Below are 20,611 nucleotides of genomic sequence, written 5' to 3'. Positions count from 1 at the left end.
CGACTTCTTATCAGTCTCTGCGACCATGTAGTCCTCTGGTCCCTCGGTGATGTTGTCCTCTTCTCCGCTGGAGAGGCCCAAGTCCCGGAGCGACGGGGGTTGTTCTTGCCCCTGCATGGTGCAGTTCGCTCCTCTCTGTCTCTCCCTCACTCTGAGGGTCTTGGGGGTGAATGACGAGCAGGCGTTGCAATCCCTGCTTTGGTGGTCGAGTGGCAGGCAGAGGTTGCAGACTGGGTGCTGGGCCTTCTGCGCGTACTTGTGGTGGCAATTACGGCAGAATTTGAATGGGGTTTTGTCCATTCCTGTGCTCAGGGGGCCCCCTGTGTGCGCATTCTCGGCTGGACATCGAAGTTCTTTTCTTTTTCTCACCCTCTTCGTCGTCCCAGCTCTGTGCTCCTGATCAATATGTTGAAAAACTCCAACTTTTGGTGTTTTCTGCTTGATTTTCTTATTCTCTTTTCCAAAATCTCTCGAACTCCTGGGTGACGATCCAGACCAAATGGTGAGACACCTGGGCCACGAAAAAAATAAAATAAAAAAAAGACTATGCTTCAGGACAAACCCACTAGACCGCGGAATAATGCACAGCATAGTGAATCCAGAAAGATTCATGCTGCAAAGCCATATGTTATGAGCACAAGTCATTATGACCATGAGCTAAACTTATGCCTTCGGACAAATAGATGAACAGAGCAGCCAATAAAGTCACAATAAAGTCGTGATCCTAAGACCATCCATAATGGCTCAAATGGTGACAATGTGTTTCTTTTCCATCACCCCTTACCGCAACCTTCCTTGAAACCTTGTTCTAATTTCCTTATCTTTTTTATTTTCCATCTCAATTTCCAGAAGAAGTCATAGCCCTCACAATCCTGTTGTTTCGGCTTCATGCCCTATTATTTTTATCTTCTGTTTTCAAATACTAGATGAATTAACAAAATGTTTTTATCTATTTTAATTGCACAATACTTTAACTGGTTATTTAAAAATTACATTGAACCTGAAGTCAGTACGCCTCATTGGGCTCAGTGCCCCAGAATCATCGTGAGGCTAGCGGCCACATGCATCATTGCACCCGTTTGCGATTCCTAAATTGCGAAAATTAAGGAATCGCAATTTAGAAATCGCAAAATGCAATGCATGAAAAATTTGCATTTGTTTTGCGATTCGGTATTTTTCCTTAATTGCGATTCACAATTTGCGAATCGCAATTAAGGAAAACCCTTCCCATTGATTCCTATGGACCAAAAGGCCCATAGGAATGAATGGGAAGGCATTCACATTTTGCGAATTTCAAATTGCGATTCGCAAAATGTGAATGCAATTTCAAGGGTGCAGGGGGGGTCCAAAGAACCCCTCCCTGCACCCCTGAAATGTAACTTCAAATGCAATTTACACACACACATGCCCCAAGGGCATGTGTGTGTGTAAATTAATACTTTCAAAAATGCAATTTGTGCATATTTGAACGTTTACGGTAAATTAGCATGAAGGTCAACTTCATGCTATTTTACCACTTCCAAATTGCGAATTCGCAATAAAAAAATGATCATGCATTGCATTTAAGAAATCTGAAATTGCGATTTCTTAAATGCAATCGCAATTTTAGAAATCGCAACATGGTTGCGATTCCTAAAATTGCGAAATGCATGATGCATTCCAAATTAGTCAATTGCATTCGAAAAACGGCCGAAAATTGCGATTCGCACCGTTTGCGAATGCAATTGACTTTGATGCATGTGCCAGTAGATTCTTCAAAAAGGAAGCATTATGTCGGATGCATAAGTTGCTTACCTTCGTTAACGCCTTATCTGGTAGGGACAACATCTAGCCGCAGATTCCCAGCCATCAGACTGGATCCCCTGCGTGTCAGTAGGTGGCGTTGTTCAGCTATGAATGGTATCGTAAGTGTTGTCCATGCCAGAAGTGTGTGGTGCCTAGACAGTGACCCAGCGCACTGACAACAGTTTCTTTTTGCGACGTTCTACTCCAGAAGTGCAGAGCAACTAAGAACATTGACCAATGGTGTGTAAAAACAAGGGTCCTTAAAGGGGAACAGCCCCTCACTCTGAAATCCGTTTGCAGAGTGGGGAGGATGGGTGGGTCGGTGAAAAATCTGCGGCTAGTGTCTCCATCAGATAACGCGGTACCGAAGGTCAGTAACTTGTTCATTTGATAGAGACGCAGATTCCTTACCTTAGAATAGATACCCAAGCAATATCTCCTCGGAGGTGGGACAGCGATACTAATTTATACAAGAAAAGCCCAAGGACCGAAAGACCAAAGTGCCTGTCTCGCCAGACCTGGCTGGCAGTAGTGTTTCATAAATGTGTGCAGGGAGGCCCACATTGCTACCCGACAGATATCCAGAACAGGTACTCCATGAGCTAATGCAGTGATCGCAGCCTTGGCTCTGGTGGAGTGAGCACGCATTTCCTCAGGAGGTTGCTTTTTGGTCAATGCGTAGGAGATTTAGATGCAGCGCACCATTTATCCTGAAATAGTCTGCTTCTGCACCGTTTTCCCTTTTTTGACTCCAAAGTTCACCACAAAGAGTTGATCTTCCACATGGAACTCTTTTGGGCGGTCAAAGTAGAATCACAAGGCTCTTTTTGGGTCCAGCCAAAGGAGTTTCTCTTCTTCTATAGAGGTATGAGGTAGAGCATACAAGGTAGGCAGGGTGAAGGACCGGACTACATGAAAGGGAGTTATCACCTTCATGGGAAGGATGCTTTAGTCCAAAGGACCAGTTTGTCTGGATAGTAAGGTACAGAGGAAGAGATGACAAGAACTGTAGCTCACTGACCCTCTGCGCAGATGTTATTGCCACTAGGATGGCCGTTTTGATGGTTAGGAGCCGATTAGGACAGTTGTGTAACACTTGAAAGGAGTACACATTAGACATGTGAGGACTAAATTAAGATCCCACTGTGGCATAATGAAGGGTGCAGGGGAGAACATGTGTTAGACACATTTCAAAAACCTTTGTACAAAAGGGGATATCAAGAGATGGCTGATGTGGCAACTGCAGAAATGCAGAGATGGCAGATCGCCTTTCAAAGTGCAGAAAGCAGAGCCCTGCTGGGCCAATGTAAGAATAGACAGTAGAACTTGGGAAAGGGGTGCAGAAAGAGGATTAACTCATGCTCAACAGCTTGGGATACCAGACTCTCCGAACTCAATCTGGCGCCACAAGTATAACTTGGGCCCAGTCATTCCTGATCATCTTGAGAACTCTGGGCAGGAGTGGTATTGAAGGAAAGGCATACAGGAGGCCTAAGCCCACTCTAGACGAAATGCGTCTCTGAGCGAGAGCCGCCATGGAAAGTCTGATGAGCAAAATGCTGACATTGCGCATTCTTGACTGAGGTGAACACATCCAACCAATGCTCTCCACATATTTGCAAGAGACCTTGCCCCGCCTACATGATGGAGACGCTAGGCATCGACGGGTGAATTTGTCAACCCTGGCGTTCAGAGAGCCTGTCAGGTATCGAATCACCACAGATATGCCCTGACTTTCTAGCCATGTCCAAAGGCACAGAGCCTCTTGACAAATGGTCCACAACCCCACCCCACCATGTTTTCTGCAATACCCCATGGCGGTAGTGTTGTCCATAAACAACTATACCAGCCTTCCTATGATTGATGGAAGAAAGGCCCTCAATGTCAGCTGGATCACTCAGAGTACCAATAGGTTGATGTGGAGTCCTGATACCGCTGGAAACAAGAGTCCCCTGATCTCCACCTCTCTCAGATGGCCACTACATCCCAGAAGTAACACATCTGCCACTACAGTCAGTTCTGGTTGGGAAAGGGAGAGGGGTCAGCCACTGACCCAATCGTGGTTTGTTAGTCACCACTGCAGATCTTTTGTAATTTCTTCCGCGATCTGGAACACGTTGGAGAGATTTCCCTGATGCTATACCCACTGGAACTTCAGGTCCCACTGCAGAGCCTCACATGCCAAAGGACATGTGTCATGAGAAGGATGCAGGAGGCCATGAGGCCCTACAGCCTCGGAGTCAGTCTAAAAAAAATCCAGGATAGAGGCTGAAATATCAGAATTATAGCCAGAATTCCTGGACTTGCCCCTTCGGGAGAATAGGCCCCAACACTGCACTGTGTCCAGAACAGATGAAAGGGAGTTTCTGAAAAAGAGGCAGGTGTAATTTCGGCACGTTGATAGTGAACCCCAGCGAGTGCAGGAAGTTTTCCATGGTATGAAGGTGGGAGGTGTCTGCCTGGAGTGAGCCGGCTTTTAATTTATTTATTTATTTATTTACGCAACTTTTATAGCGCAACAAATACCCTAAGGTGTCTCGGCGCTGTGGAGCTACTGAATTCGGCTATCCTCTTACTGGTTAAACAACCAAGTTTTTAAGAGCCTGCGAAAGCTCATCAGGTTCGGGGCAGTTTTGATGGCGAGTGGCAAAGAATTCCAGAGTCTTGGTGTGGCTACAAGAAAACGCCTGTCTCCCCAAGTGGCCGTTCTTGTACGTGGCACAGAGAGGAGATTGATGTTAGCCGATCTTAATTGCCTTCTGGGGACATAAAGCTGAAAGGCTTCAGTCAGGAACCTGGGTCCTATGCCATGTACTGCCTTATACGCAATACAGAGGGCCTTAAATTTTATGCGGCTCTCAACTCTCAGCCAGTGGAGCTGACGGATGCCATAAGTAGTGGATTTGCGGCGAGGAATGTTTAGAAGGATCCTAGCAGCCGCATTCTGAATGGATTGCAACTTAGTTATGACACGCTTCTGGGTGTGAAGAAAGAGAGCGTTCCCATAATCTATTTTTGAGAAGATTAAGGTAGAAACCAGAGTCTTCCCAGCTGAGAGTGGGAGATAAGGCAGTAGTTTCTTTATTTTTTTCAAAATAAAGAATGATGACGAGACAACCTTGTTAGTATGAAGGTCAAAAGCCAGCTTGCTATCAAATATCACTCCCAGATTTCTAGCTTTTTCCACTGGGACTGGTGGAGGGCCAAGCATTTCCGGCCACCAACTGGAAGACCATTCAGGGGAGAGTTTTCCGAAAGTCATAATCTCGGTCTTGTCCGAGTTGAGCCTGAGACAGTTCGAGGTCATCCAAGTACTGATCTCAAGCATAGCTCTCTGGAAGTTAGCTGCCACAGCAAGGCCATCCCTATGGATAGCCAGGACCAGCTGGGTATCATCTGCGTAAGATGTAAGCCGTACCCCATAGGCCTTTATTACCCTCGCCAAGTCCGCTACATAGATATTAAATAGCATCGGACTTAGCGAGGAGCCTTGTGGGACTCCACAGGGGAGAGCAGAGATAGGTGAATAAAATTCTCCCAGCCTCACCATCTGGGTGCGGTTTGCGAGGAAAGATGAAATAAGATCCCTGGCCAGACCATTTATCCCCAGGGCTGTGACACGGTCGACTAGAGTGACATGGTCGACCGTGTCAAAGGCTGCTGACAAATCCAAGAGGATCAGGACAGCCGCCCCTCCCTGATCTATGATCACCCTGAACAGCCAATAGTCGAAGTAGGGAAAGACTGAAATCCGTGACCTTAGCAGATGAGCTGCAATCATCACTTGTGTGAACACCTGAGAGGAACTGGTAAGGACAAAAGGGAGCACAGCACACTGAAAGTGCTGTTGGCCGACCGTGAACCACAAGTAACGTTTGTGGGCAGGAAGGACCGGGATGTGAAAAATAAGCATCCAGTCAGTCCAGTGATACCATCCAGTCTCCTGGGTCCCGGACAGGCAGAACTTGAGCAAGCATGAGCATTTCAAATTTCTCCTGTTTCAGGAAGAGATTGAGAATGCACTAGTCTAAAATAGAACGATGGCCTTCGTCCTTCTTGGGCACCATAAAGCAGCAGGAACAGCTACCATGGCCCACTTCTAATGCCGGCACCCATTCTATAGCCTCCATAGCCACGAGAGCTAACACCTTCTGACAAAGCAAGGAGAGGTGATCCTCCATCAACTTATCGCAAGTAGGTGGGGTACTCAAACGAAAGGGAGTAGCCTCTTTAAACTAGCTGCAAATCACAATAGTTGGATGATATGGACCTCCCTGGATGACCATGATGGTAAGAGGGAATACTAATGGCTGCCATCGGATGGTGGACTGGCTAGACCTCTGGCTGCCTATCTCACATGGTCTGTGGGAACACCGTCCTTCGCTACGAAACAATTGTGTGGTATGCTGGCCAAGATGGCTGGGTGTGTACAAACATGGTTGGAAATCCCTTTTGTGGCAAAGGCGGCCTGCGGTTGATGAACCTATCCAGAGTATTCCATTTCCAAGTCTGAAAGTTACCACTCTGACCTGCCTAACGTTATCGAACACGGACAACTTAGTGCTAAAGATTGACTCTACCCATATGACCATGGCATGTGTCCTCCTGTATAGACCTCCTAACTCGATGCCAACATATCCTCTTGCACTAAGCGATCAAGTCGCCAACCTAGCATTGGATCACGCCAGGATTTTCTTAGTAGGCGACCTAAACTACTGGTTTAATGACCCCATGGAAAGCCCCCAATCGAGTGAACTTACAGAACTTATGACAAATTTAAATTTCTCACAACTAGTGCTCTCCCTTACTCATTGCAAGGGCCACATTTTAGACCAGGTGTGGACCAACACTCCATTTGTAACAACCCCGATAACCCTGCCCTGCCTTTGGTCAGATCACTTACTTCTTAAATTCAATCTAATCTTTTCCTCCGCTAGGACAACCACAACGGCTATAGGCGGCCTAGCTAGGAAATGGAATACTCTGGATAGAACAGCATTCCTACAGACACTAGCAACACTATTCCCACCCCTCATTGTGACATTAATTCCTCAGAATCCAATCTTTCTGGCTGGCTACAAGCGGCTAGTGATTTGCATGCCCCTTATAAAAAAGTCAGACTGGCACGGCGCGCTGACGGCCAAAGATGGTTTTCTCTCGATTTAAAAACCAGGAAATTAGCCCTGCGGCAGTTGGAACGTCAATGGCGACGCAACTATGACCCTGATTTAAAGATCGGGTTCACTAAGGCCAGGAAGGAATATATGAATGCCATTTCCGCTGCGAAAGCGGCTTATTTTTCTTCTCGTGTCCTTAAATCCTCAAACAGATCCACGGACATCTTCGCTATTCTTAATGAATTAACGAACCTGGATAGTGTCTGTCCCAGTATAATTCCGACTCAGTCCCTTTGTGACTCACTTAACACCTATTTCAGTGAGAACATTTTGGACATTAAAGTCAGCATCCCACAGTCTGTGACTCCAACTACTATTGGTATGGCAATCAACAATAGTTCTGGCACTCTTAGCAGTTTCCCGCTTATCACCCAGGATCAATTTCAGGAACTGTTAGCAAGAGTTAAATCCGGCGCTCCATCAGACAGCGGCCCCCCGTACATCCTAAAAGAGTGTTTCTCCGCCCTCCCGGCCCCTGCCCATACTCTCCTGAACGACTCTTTGACCTCCGGCCTAGTTCCACTGGCCTTTAAGGAAGCGACGGTCATACCGCTCCTAAAAAAACCTGGGGCTGACCCGTCTTGCAAGGCAAACTACCTGCCCATTTCCTTACTTCCCTACCTGGCAAAGGTGCTGGAGGCTCATGTAGCTAAATGCCTTTCTAACTTCCTAGAGGAATCCGGCTGCTTTGAACCCCATCAAGCCGGGTTCCGGCCTGCACACCCAACGGAGGCAGTGGTAACCACAGTCCTGGATACTCTTCGGGACTGTGCAGATAGGCGCTCTCCCCAGGCACTGGTGCTCCTGGATTTGTCGGCCGCATTTGACACGGTCGATCATACCATCTTGATCGACCGTGTCAGACAGGCCGGCATCCGGGGCACGGCGGCCCGCTGGCTGATGTCTTTTTTGGAGAACCGCTCTCAGGCAGTACGACTTGGAGATCTAGTCGGCACCAAACAGTCCATCACATGCGGAGTTCCACAGGGTTCCTCCCTGTCACCTCACCTGTTCAACCTCTATATCCTCTCATTGATTCATGCCTTCAGAGATGAGCAGGTGATGGTATTTAACTACGCAGACGATTTTCAATCGACCATGAGGAACATCAAAGCCTGGATGGACCAAAACCAGCTGAAATTAAACCCGGGCAAAACTGAGCTAGTCCTTACCGGAGACAGCGTCAAACACTGGGGCCCCCCACTACTGGCCATCTGACTTGGGTCAAGCCCCAACCCCCTCACCGTCGTCAAAGACGCTTGGGGTCACCGTGGACTGCGAACTTTCGCTAAAAGCCCAAGTGGGCCAAATGGTCTCTAAGTGTTTCTTTCAATTAAGAAAAATCCGGAAGGTTCGGCGTCTTCTCACCTTGGAGGCAATCACCCAGGTAGTGATCGCCACCGTTTTGTCCCATCTGGATTATGCAAATTCCATTTATCTAGGTCTCCCCCTCTACCTGTCGAAACGCCTCCAGATGGTGTAGAACTACGCCAGATGGCACTCAGCCACTCCTTTACTCATGAAACTCCATTGGCTTCCGGTGATCCAACGTTGCACCTTTAAAATAGGATGCATGATCTTCAAATCATTACATTGCAAAAGCCCCAAATTCATTGACCAACTTATCACAAAGTGTGTACCGTCTCGCAACCTCCGTTCATCCCATCGTGGCCTCCTTCAGATACCCCCTTTTAAACGCAAGCGCTCCGGAGGTCGCAGGTTTGCCACTTTGGCTCCTTGTCTGTGGAACACCTTCCCTCTTGAGATTCTGACCTGTCAGGACCTCCGCTCATTTCAGAAAGCTTTAAAGACCTGGCTTTACAGACAAGCATATCAATAACTCTTCATCCCACGTCCCTGATTATGTTACTGTCGATTTCAGCGCCAAGAAACCAACCGGTGATAGTGCGCTTAATACATTTTTTATTAACATAACATAACATAACATAACAGGGGGCATGGAAAGGCCTAAGGTCCTGGTTGTAGCTCTGCTGTCCTTGAAGCTCTTGAGAGCAGAGTCCAACTTCTCTCCAAATAACAAGGGCCATAATACTCATGAGCGAGGACTGGACATCCCCCGAAAAAGCAGTAGATCTCAACCAGGCGTGGTGCCAGAAGAGCCACAGACAATGAAATTGCTCTGCCCAGAAAGTCAGTAATAAGCAGCCCACATCGTATGGTGAACTAGGCTGCGCCCCTACCAGCAGCAATTGCTTGAACAAGCATGGCTTGGGCCTCCTCTGAGACAGTCGGCAGCATTTATGCAACCAAGTCGAAATGGTATATATCGGCCTACGTTGCATGTGGTGTTCACTGACTGCAGTGCCAGGTTGGCGGAAGAGAACCTTTTCCCGTATCCAGCCTTTTGGATTCCCTGTCTGTGGGAGTGGTAGGGAAGGCGCTGGTTTTAAATTTGGAGGCAGAGGCCTGGAACACCAAGCTCTTCCAGGTGGGGTGCTGTGTGAGGAAACTGGGATCTCCTGGGGGCGGGGCGCGATGGGCAATTGTCCTAGGCACAGGAGCCCCTGTGCAAGGCTTGCAATAGGCCCCTAAAAGGGCATCAGTAAGGGCTTCATTAAATAGGAGTAATGGATCTGTGGGGGTAAATTCAAGCTGAAGCACCTCTGTCAAGACGTTTGACTTAACTGCCACTGAGGGTAACGTAAGGTCCAGGACCCCAGCCTCCCTCTGCTCTACCACTGTGAGAGAGGCACCCTCCACTGTAGCCCTGGTAGAGGGAGAGACCAGGCCATGTCTGGTGAGGTGTCCAGTCCACTGGCATCTGCCAGATCCTTGTACCTGTTGGCCTCTGTCTGGTCTAACTGGTATCAAAAATGGTTCGCAGACCCCTTCCATTCATCCCCCAATCCAGAACTATACTAGAAATAAGAAACTGGCTCAGTCATGGAGAGTCTGCCCCCCCAGCAGGAGCCGGCATCAAACATCGCCTGTCTGGATCTGTGCTGGAGTGGGCAATGGCACTGCCGTGGGGCGACTGCGTCAGTGGAGCAGGCACCGGAGAAGGTCGAGGAGGTTCGACTGGTGCCGCTCCAGATTCATCAACAGATCCAAAGGGCTCGACTGGTGCCAGGGGCTACCGCACTGGCGGGAAACCAGTAGGATCCCTCCCCAGCCCTCAGGGTCCAAAGGTGATCCAGAGGAGATGGGGTGCATGGCCTCATAAAACCTGCGTAACTGGGTGGACCTCGTACCGGCTCTCGGGACATCTGGGCGGTGCGGGGATAGCCCAGGAGCAGGCCTCACCACACAGCTAGGCATTAAGTGCAGACGCTCCATCGTCTCAGAGGATTTCAGACACGGTGAAGCCAAAGATCTCTTAAAATTCTTGTTTTTTATGTACCGTGAGACTTACCCAATTTTTCAGACTAATTCGACTGGGAAAACGAGCACCTGTAGTGGCTTTGCGACCGATCTCGGGACCTTCCTCTCTACCGAGATCATGAGCATCGCACTTCAGGCAGCTGCGAGTTTGAGGGATCGCTCCTTCAAGTGATAGGGGTGCAGGGTGCAGCAATCGACGCAGGTATTGGCGTCATGACCATGCTCCAAGAACCAGAGGCACACCAAATGTGGGTCCTTAACTGACATCTGTCGATTACAGGTGCCACAGTGTTCGAAACCAGCTTTCCCAGCAGACATTCTAGACGCAGCAAGAGACAAAGATCGAAGAAATTCAAAACAAACAGTCAGAAAAAGGTCAATCAAAAAAGACTGGTGGTAGCTCTTCTCTGGATCTGCGCTGACTTGAGCAGAAAGAAAACAACTGACATCAGCGTGCTGAGGTGGAGCCTATACAGACCACGCACGTCACTTACGGTTACGGTACAGACATTGCCATGCGGAGCCGAATTATGTCACTTACCAGCGCACAGCGGTACTGCTCACCTATCATTTCAGGATCCAGTCCGATGCCTAGGGATTATTCTAAGGTAAGTAATCTGTAACTAGAAGTCTCTATCAAATCCAGAGAACATATGACTTTTTCCCTGGGGCTAAGACTGGGTTACAGTGGTCAGTGGGATAGTATATCTTCAGAAGACACCGAAAAACCGGATAAGGAAATGCTGCAGGTGGACCAAACATTGTATCTCTCTGGGACTCAAGTGAAGATTTTTGACAAGGCTAAAGAAGTAAAAATGTCAGACAAGCCGGGGGAAGTGCATATTTTAGGATTTGGGTTCCTAGAGCAGTGTGCCTTTAAAGCAACATCAAATTTGTGTTTTCCCCTAAGAAATGCACTCATATGCTGAAAACCAATCCCAACCTGGATGAGCAGGTTATGCTGCAGGCAGGTCCGTTTGTAAAGGAATTTGTCAAGTTAATAGGGAACTGCAGCTCTACTCAAAGGACACAATCATCCCTCTGACGGGTCTTCCCAGTAAAGGACTTTTCAAAGGTTACACTTAGTCAGGAGCCCCAGTCTGGCCACTTCTGAAATACGTCAAAGGGTCCACTTTGTCCACAACTAGAGAGCACATGCACAGAGTATGTGGCTGCTATAGGTTGCTCATTGCTGGCACACGTTTTTGGGACTCGCTATAGACCAGACTTTGGGCCTCTGTACAGTAGTTACAAGAGTGCTGTCTGATGCAAAAGGAGGCGAGGACCTTTTACACACCCAAAGCTTTTTCTTGCCACCATCTTTCAATACAGAAGGACAACGGTTCCAGGAAGTGAATATTAGAATTAAAATTAGAAAATTGTATGTTTTCTCAAATGTTTGCAGTCCACTACTGTTAGTTTTATGTTCCAGATTATGTACAATAATAATAATAATAATAATCCACATTTGTAAAGCGCACAATCACCCGTTAGGGTCTCTAGGCGCTGGGGGCCGTCGGGAAGATTAAGCGAGCTATTGCCCAGAGTCACATGGTGCTGGGCTAACCTGCCGCCGGAGCCGGGGATCGAACCCTGATCTCCAGATTCAAGCGTCAGTCGCCCTGGCCGCGGCGCCACACCTCTTCCCTATAGGGATCAACCTGATGCCACCCGCACTTTTAATCTCTCTTTCTCCAGCACAAACATTAAGAAAAAAAAGGAGAATGCAAAATTGTACCAGAAAGATCAATTGCATGGACTATAGCTAACAAAACTAGACAACAGCTGGTCATTTGCTGGGGTATTTTAATGGGGTAACCAGGATATGAATAGCACAAGAAACGAGATATTTACACTATCAAAGTAATTCTGCATAAAAAGTCAAACAACTCACAAAAGGAGGGAGCAGAGCACAGCAGGACAAGAACAATACCCACTCAAACAAATGCAATATGTTTTTAAATAAAGATTCATACATACCACATTGATTCCTCCTGCATGACTCCTGGAACACACTGTTCCCACAAATGCCATGCCTGCAGTTCCTCCAAATCCTTGCTTTCTGAAGAATATAAAATTGTTTAAACACAAAAATATACATTTATAAGTAGCTAAAATAGTATAATGAAAAGCCATTGTGTGCTCTTTCAGAATTTAAATGATGCTGCATACCAAACATTCACAGTATTAAAAGCTAAATTTCGGTACATGTTATTTCCGTCAAAGTCAAACTCCTCTAGAGGTTGACCTTACAGGCGCATTTTCAAGTAGTCAGTCATTTGGATACCAATTTTCTACGAACAATTGCAAACAAATACTTTATTATTCCCCTCAAAGTTTCTAAGATGTTTGCAGCCCCATGCAAAATGAAACGTAATCCTCTATTTAAAACAAAAAGAAGCATATAAACCGCCATGGATCTAACAAAAAAGAAAAAAATAGAGACAAATGGCTAGGAAATAAAATATGCCTTCTTACAGAACGAACTGTGCACTGTCATGTCTATGACGTGGAACAAGTTCCTTTTCTCGCCACTGTACAAATCGTCCCAGCACATCTCCAGCACTTCCTTCGATCGATATCAGGTTCTGGTTGGTCCAGATCTCCAATCCAACAAGTACAATGCGGACATTAATTGCAATGTACATCTAAAGTATACAAACACAGAAGGAGAAACGTATGGTAATTTAGGAGCAAACTATAAAAAAAATTGATAATAAATTTCCAAAAGTGAATCAGTGCTGCAGGAAGAAAGAATCAATATGCGCAGCATTCCTTGTGATGTGCCTCTGTTATGGTACTTTCACCATGGAAAAGTTAGGGCTTGATTTAGATCTTGGTCGAATCGGTCCCGCTGTCACTTTTGCAACGGTTTTACAGCCCCCCTACTTGGCTGTCTGTCCACTCTTTTAGATGTTTTTGAGTCTATGTACGAAAAGCCGCCCGGGTGCCGCCGACTCCACTAGGAATCTTAACCTGTGTCGACGGAGTCATAGGCCGAAGAGGCTTTCAGCGGGAGTCCAGCCAATCACGATGTGCCATTCTGTTGAGGAAACTGTGGCGTGGATTCCTCCTACTCTGAGTTGGCGAAATCAAAGGAAATGAGGTATAAATGTACCTTTTTTTCTGTTTTCCACTTCAAATTCCCTCTTGAACCCGACTGTCCAGGTCCTCCCTTTGCTGCTACTACATGGTCCCGACGCAAATCAACTCCGTTGTCGTCAGGATCCAAGGTAAGCTTCCTTTACACTAGTTTTACTATGGATACTGGGTTGGCAACTGCTTAAGTCTCGTGTTTTTTTGGTGAACAGCCATTAGTGCGCGGCTGTTTGTACGCATGCTGTTACTTCGCAAGTGTTACTACGCATTCGATGTAACAATGCATTGCCTTTAGTACGCTTTCTGTTACATCGCATGCATAGTAATGCTGCATGCGTAGGGGGCGTGCGCCTCTCTTGGAGCTCGTCACGGCGACCATTTGCTCCAGTGAGGGGTCTGTTGCTGCTTTTCCGGGTCCAGGTGCCACTCTCTGCGCCTGCCCACGACGGAGGAAGCCGGAAGGGGGAAAACATTTGAACAACGCGTGGTAAGAGGTAAGTGGGGCTTGTGTTAGTGTAGAGTTGTGGGGTGTGTACTTGTGTTAGTGTAGTATAGAGTTGTGGGTTGTGTACTTGTGTTAGTGTAGTGTAGAGTAGTGTCGGGGGTTGTGGGGGTAGTGTTTTAGGGTAGTGTTGTAGTGTTAGTGTAGTGTAGTTTACTGATTTAGTGTTTAGTGTAGTGTCAGGGGGTTGTGATGGGTAGTGAATGAGTGTAGGGAGCGGAGTTGGGGAATGTGTATGTTAGTGCAGGGGGTATTGATTTAGGGTTTTGGGAAATGTAGTGGTGTTTCAGTAGTGTAGGGTAGTGTAGTGTTTTAGTGTTTTAGATGTCTTGGGTAGTGTAATTTATATAGTGAGTGTAGGGAGCCGAGTAGGGGAATGTGTATGTTAGTGCAGGGGGTAGTGATTTAGGGTAGTGTTGGTGTAGTGTAGTTTACTGATTTAGTGTTAAGTGTAGTGTCAGGGGGTTGTGATGGATAGTGAATGAGTGTATGGAGCGGAGATGGGGAATGTGTATGTTAGTGCAGGGGGTAGTGATTTAGGGTTTTGAGTAATGTAGTGGTGTTTCAGTAGTGTAGGGTAGTGTAGTGTTTTAGATGTGTTGGGTAGTGTATTTTATATAGTGAGTGTATGGAGCGGAATAGGGGAATGTGTATGCTAGTGTAGGGGGTAGTGATTTAGGGTTTAGGGTAGTGTAGTGGTGTTTCAGTAGTGTAGGGTAGTGTAGTGTTTTAGATGTGTAGGGTAGTATATTTTAAATAGTGTAGTGTTTAAAACATTTTTTTTAAATATGACATGTTATTTTGCATACCGTTTTTATTACGAGGCAAGTTTTTACTTTGCATACATTAACACTTTCAATGTAATGGTATACGAAGTAAAAACGTACGTAGTAACTGTTATTACTAAGTATTAACCGCGTAGTTATAGCATGCAAAGTAATGGCATGCGAAATAACATCTCATATTCTTTTTTTTACATTGCTCTTACATGCATTTTTTTATGTGTAATGCATTAGTGTACATTTTACATCTTATCAAGGTAAAATTAACACACCTGTATTGACACTTAAAAAAAAGTTTGTTGTTGTGCTGGCTGTTGGTGTTGTGCTTGTGGTGCCTGTTGATGTGCATTCTATAGTGTGTGTGTGTGTGTTGTATGTGTGCTATGCAATATGTAAGAGAAGGGGCATAATGCATTACCCACATATATTTTAGTAGCAAACACAACATATACGTGTATTGACACATAAATTAGAAGTACTTACCTGTCTCCACTCCACCAGGGACTCACTCACTCGGTCAGCAAACTGCTGCTAGGACAACGCCAGCATAACGGGGACTTCTAAATAGGCTCGGCGCAAACCCGCAGACCTGACAGTGATAGAGTACTGTTAGCCAGCAGAGGAGTCCGTCACCTCAAAGAGGGTGTGCCACTTATGCAATGGGAAACAATCTATCGATGTGGATGGCGGATCAGCCAGTACACATCTAAATACAGCAGCAGGATAACGTCAACTTGGCAGAGTATTTGGATATACCACCGCGGTCGGACGACGGGAGTCCTGCCAAGATCTAAATCAGGCCCTTAGCTACTTCCTAGTGCTAGTTCACTTGTAAGAAAATTAGCTTGCCAATAAGTCCCTTAGTTGAGTCAGAACTTTAAGGGGAGACAATGTTAGAGCTGTGTCAAAAAGCTTTAAGCACTGGACAGTTTGTGTTATTTTGATTTCAGAAGGCTAAGCAGCTGAAAGACAACCCTCCGTCCCAACTCATTTCAAATACAGTGTTATAGGAGAATCAAAAGAAATGCAATTCAAAACTGCTGTTAATGCTTTAAGGTCTAGTGAGCAAGACATTTAGGCCGACTCAAGCATACATTGGAATAGTAAAGAGTAAAAGTTAAAAAAAGGTGATGTGGAAGTGGCCCCTCCAATTGCAGTGCATGATTAAGGCAAGTTTATATTTTAAGTCTTACGCTATCCAAGTAGTTTGCGAGGTGAACCATTTCTTCTCTCACAGCAGTCTGGTTTCTGCTAAGCATATTGTACTGAAAAGAAAAGATAATGGTGAATAAAAAATAACTGAAGACAAATATTAAATTATGAGGCAGAATGATCAACTTCACGTTAAGTAACACTTTTGACATAACACTTGGCAGCAAACAATATAAATGATCTGTAAATACACTCCATAACTCAACTGAGATGATCAATGTAGGAAAAATGCAAATGCTTCTTTTGTGTGGTTACCCCCACCAGTTGTTAGATTTTACCGCTGGTTTTTGTACGTTGCACACTTCACAAAAATACCAGGGGCAGCAGAAGGGACATCACAGGTCATGTGTCTCCTGGTGACATCACAGGAAGTGATGTCACATTACCTTTGACCTTGGTGATATCACACAAAGCAATGTATAATGACCTTTGATCCTAGCACCATCACATAAATTCACACCACCAAAGTCAACAACATAGCAATAACTACTAGATGTGCAGCCATCAACTACCAAGTTATGGCCCTCATGTGCATGTGCCAGTCATCAGTACTAAGGAACATCCCTGAATCCTGGTAAGTCCACTCAGCCTTCCATCCTCCTGAGGTCAATAAAATGAGTTGGGTAATAAAAACATCTGATATTCAGTGAAAGATGAAGAAAGGATGAACATGTGCTTCATAAATGCATGTTATGGTATGTAAAGTACAGTACCAAACACCAAGGCACAACACCAAATTCACAGGTATTATTCCAAATAAGGGGCCAGAACACAACCATCTGGCACAACCTGAACTACCCAAGACTAGCTCAATTATCCAAGACACAGTACAAATGACAAATCATAAATTTACAAAAGCACAGCTTTAAGTATTTAGAAACAGCTTCTACTGCCGAGGAGGACCAATAAACAGGAACAAGGTCAGATGCTCCCATGCACAGTAGTAAATTATCAAGCATCGCACCACATTGTCAGGCAACAAGCCAAACATCACGAAAAAGCAATATCTCCCTGGCTGTACACAGCGTTATATTCCTAGTTACAGGTATTATAAGTCCCAGCCAATCAAGACCAGCCCATGCAGAGGTATGTCCTCATTATGCTTAGATACTGACTCAAATGCTGAGTGCCCAATTGTGCATTGCCTTGCACAGGTGCGTTCTTAAACGTAAGTCCTACCTCAATCCTTCACAACTGTATCCTCTGCAATAACTACCAGAATACAATGGAAGTTATAATGGGCTATTCTGACATTTTCACAGGCAAGAGCAACTAAGCAGTGTATCACTGCCCTGTGTAGTGATTCAGAACTCCATGCCATAGATCCACTAGGAACACAAACCGGTTTATTTCAGAAATACAGTCTGTTGGACATAAAGTTGTGTTTTTCCAGTAGCATGAAATCCAAAGCTGCCATGTTCAATAGGTAAATTAAAGCACTGGGGTTCTCTATCAGATGTACTGATGCCTGACCCGAGTATATTTCATATCCCCTGCACCACCCAACTCGTAAATAGGGCTAAGCAGTCCACACACCTATATTTTAAGTACCTATGAGTGGTCTACAGGAGAGAGTGTTCTGTGGACTCTCCGTGGTGATTTCTTCCAAGGGTACCACTGACTCGCTCAGCACCCACATCTTCCCCATCCTTATTTCCCCACATAGAGCGGTAATATAAGCAGCACCACATCCTTTCTTCATCCTCCCAGTTACACCCTTCCATAGCTAAACCTTCCTTTCCGCCTTCACCTACATGCTCTCACCCACCCCCACCCAGATGTAGGTTGAAATGAAAGGGCGGCTGTACTACTGGGGCACTCACATTCCAAGACTACACCTAGGATTGGGGATCAACCAGAGATCTACAGATAGAGGCTAGAGATATACCTGCTGCCGATTTGATAGTGCATTTCACTGCCCTTTATTCCTTGAATGATGGAGAAAGTGTCCCTGTGATAATAGAGACTTGTCCTTCTGATAGAAGGATGCAAGGGACCAGTGCATGTGCTGAACACCCAGATTTTAACCACCAGGAAGTGTGTTCAGCAATTAAAAAGGTTGTCCACAATAAAGGGCCTGGAATTGACAGGATTCTTGGTGATTTATACCTCACTGGCATTGATGTCAGGGACCCCTATTTCACAGTACTTTTTAATGTTATAATGCAGGGTTCATTAATTTTCCCAACTTGGGCTTGTGCCACACTTGTTCCTGTTCCTAAGAAGGGCTCACCACTTTGGTCAATTACAGGCCAATTAGCGTTAACGACAGAGCACAAAAACTGTTCTGTAGAATCATTCTAGACATAATAACATACGGACTCCATTACAAGCATGCTTAGGTGATAGTACGTCCACTACTGACCAGGCGTTTAGGCTGCAACTACTATTCTGGAAAACGGTGGCCCTCAAGGGCTGGCCGTTATATGTGGTGTTTGTGGATCTTCACACGGCCTTTGACCTGGTGCTTGGGAATATCCAATGGAGAGTGTTAGCCAACACGGGGAGCCCTGAATATCGCTTTGCTATGATCATCAGGCTTCACAAGGGTAATTTTGCCCAAGTCAGATGTGGTAGGCTGGGGGAAGTCACAGAGACGTCCCCTGCCCAGAAAGGTGTGAGCAAGGTTTTGTTCGTGCCCCCCCTCTTCATCTTGTATGTGAATGATTTAATAGCCCACTTAAATACCAGAGGGAATGACGCCCCTAGACCAGCTAACGTGAAAGTCCCTGCCCTAATGTTTGCAGACAACACTCTGCTGTTATCAAAATCTAAGATGGGTCTACAACATATCTTAGATTGATTTAGTGACTTCTGCAGGCAGAGGGGCCTGGACATTATTGTAGCAAAGACTAAATATTTGGTGTTCAATCCCTGTCCGACTACCAGACCCAATCCTATTTTCAAGGGAGCTCCTCTTGAACGGGTAGAAACAATTGAGTATCTTTGGATCACCCTGACCGAGCAGTAGGAGCGGGCTGACCACATCTCCAAGCGCAGATTAAAATGTGAACATTATACTGGGAGGGGTTGACGAAAGTGCAGAGGGGCTCCTACTCACGACCCTCTCCTCGGTGATTTAAGTTTAGAAAAATCAAGCTGGTGGGCTGCTCTCTACGGAGCAGAGTTATGGTGGCACAAGGATGTGTAGGCTCTAGTGATTGCAGAGAACCGTTTTCTGAGGCAACTGCTGGTCCTTCTGGTTAGTACCCCCCCTCCCTACTCCTGCTTAGCTGGATGTACGGCTCAGACCAATTTCTGATGGAGCAGGAATTAGACCAATTCTTTACATGAGAAGGATTTAGGCCACTTACTGTACTGATAACACTGACCCCCTGTCATTCCTTTCCCCCCAGCCTGTGCATCCTAAATATTAAAGTTGCGGGGAGACATGTTGCACTTTATGTAAACTGGGAAAAGTTTGTTTTTATGGAGGGCTGAGATGTCCTAAAGTCACACCTAAGCTTGCACAATGCATAAAAGAGTAGTTTTAGAGGTATTTGTTTTTTTTAATCTTTTTTTTTGATCTGATTATCCTACCAAGCTTTTTATTATGTTTTGAAATGTATCCATGCAGTATCATACTGTATCAGTACTGTTTTATTCTTTTTATCGTTCTTTTATGGCTTTAGGCCGAAATAAAGATCGTTGACTGAATGACTACTACAAAAACAACAAATCGTTGGACTTATGACCCTGTCTCAACATGCCTAGGATGAATTCTACAATCAGATGCCAGATCCTGGCACTACCAGTCCTGGTGGCCATTTGAGAACCATCAGAACAGGGACAGTTAAGTAGTGACACATCACACTGAACCTGAGGGGACATTGCTGCAGGGCCTGGGACACCTAACTGCATAAAGTCTGTGTGTCACTGACTGTGTAGTTGATGGTGCCATGTGCTGATGTTTGCTGGAGCAGAAACACTCTGACACTTGACTTTACCTTGCTAAAGTAAAGTGTTTTGATTCTCGAGCAGCAATGTGGTACAGAAACCAGGTGAGCCATTCCACCATCAGGTCACTGGGTTACATTTAGCAGACATTTATTGACTAATGGGAAAGGAGGGCAGCAAATAATTAAAAATGTGATAGTGTTTTGACTTCCTTGGGCCCGGTCTGCACAACCCAGGCTCGCTGATGACAGGGTGGACATTAACCCTAAAAAACAAAACAACAGTGGCATTATCAGGCCCGACCCTTGTGGGGCATGTGGCGAGACAACCTGTCCTATGCTTTTTTTCTTATCAGCAAACATTACTTAGCACGCCCTTTCTAATCCTAGTTGCTGAACTGAAACCAGGGGGTCACAAGGGCACAGCCAGGGGTCACAAGAGCACAGCCAGGGGTCGCAAAGGACAAGTCAGGGGTCACAGCTGTGACACTGGAGTCCCCTGAATGACGTCCATTTGGGACACTGCTGTCCAGCGCCCAGTGTATTTACTCTGACCCCTAACCGCATATTAAATTGATACACACCTAATTGGAATATTTAACTTACCTATAAGTTTCTAGTATATGTTACAAGGTACCCATGACCTGTAGGTTAAATGTCACTAGTGGACCCCAGCAATCATTGTGCCACCACTAGAATGAAAGTACAAAACATGACTGCAGGACTACCACAAGAGCCTGTTTGCGCAGTTTTAAAAACTGAACAATCGACCAGGTGATTGATTGATTGAAAAATCTTTAATTAATTATAAGATAT

General features: G+C 45.7%; 1 protein-coding gene across 1 annotated transcript in view; it reads right to left on the bottom strand.

Annotated features, from left to right (window-relative positions):
- The window catches only part of ADAM9 (ADAM metallopeptidase domain 9), a 491,300-nt gene that overhangs the window by 193,977 nt on the left and 276,712 nt on the right, over positions 1–20,611 (bottom strand). Inside the window, exons 8-10 of the mRNA XM_078666483.1 lie at positions 15,881–15,952; positions 12,783–12,952; positions 12,285–12,366 (exon numbers count right to left, since the gene is read on the bottom strand). Coding sequence (XP_078522609.1) covers positions 12,285–12,366; positions 12,783–12,952; positions 15,881–15,952 — 324 coding nt within the window. The remainder of the gene's footprint in view (positions 1–12,284; positions 12,367–12,782; positions 12,953–15,880; positions 15,953–20,611) is intronic.

The sequence above is a fragment of the Lissotriton helveticus genome, chromosome 11 (assembly GCF_964261635.1).
Source record: "Lissotriton helveticus chromosome 11, aLisHel1.1, whole genome shotgun sequence".
NCBI lineage: Eukaryota > Metazoa > Chordata > Amphibia > Caudata > Salamandridae > Lissotriton > Lissotriton helveticus.
The sequence above is the reverse complement of the archived record's forward strand: the minus strand, read 5'-3'. Positions and strand labels throughout refer to the sequence as shown.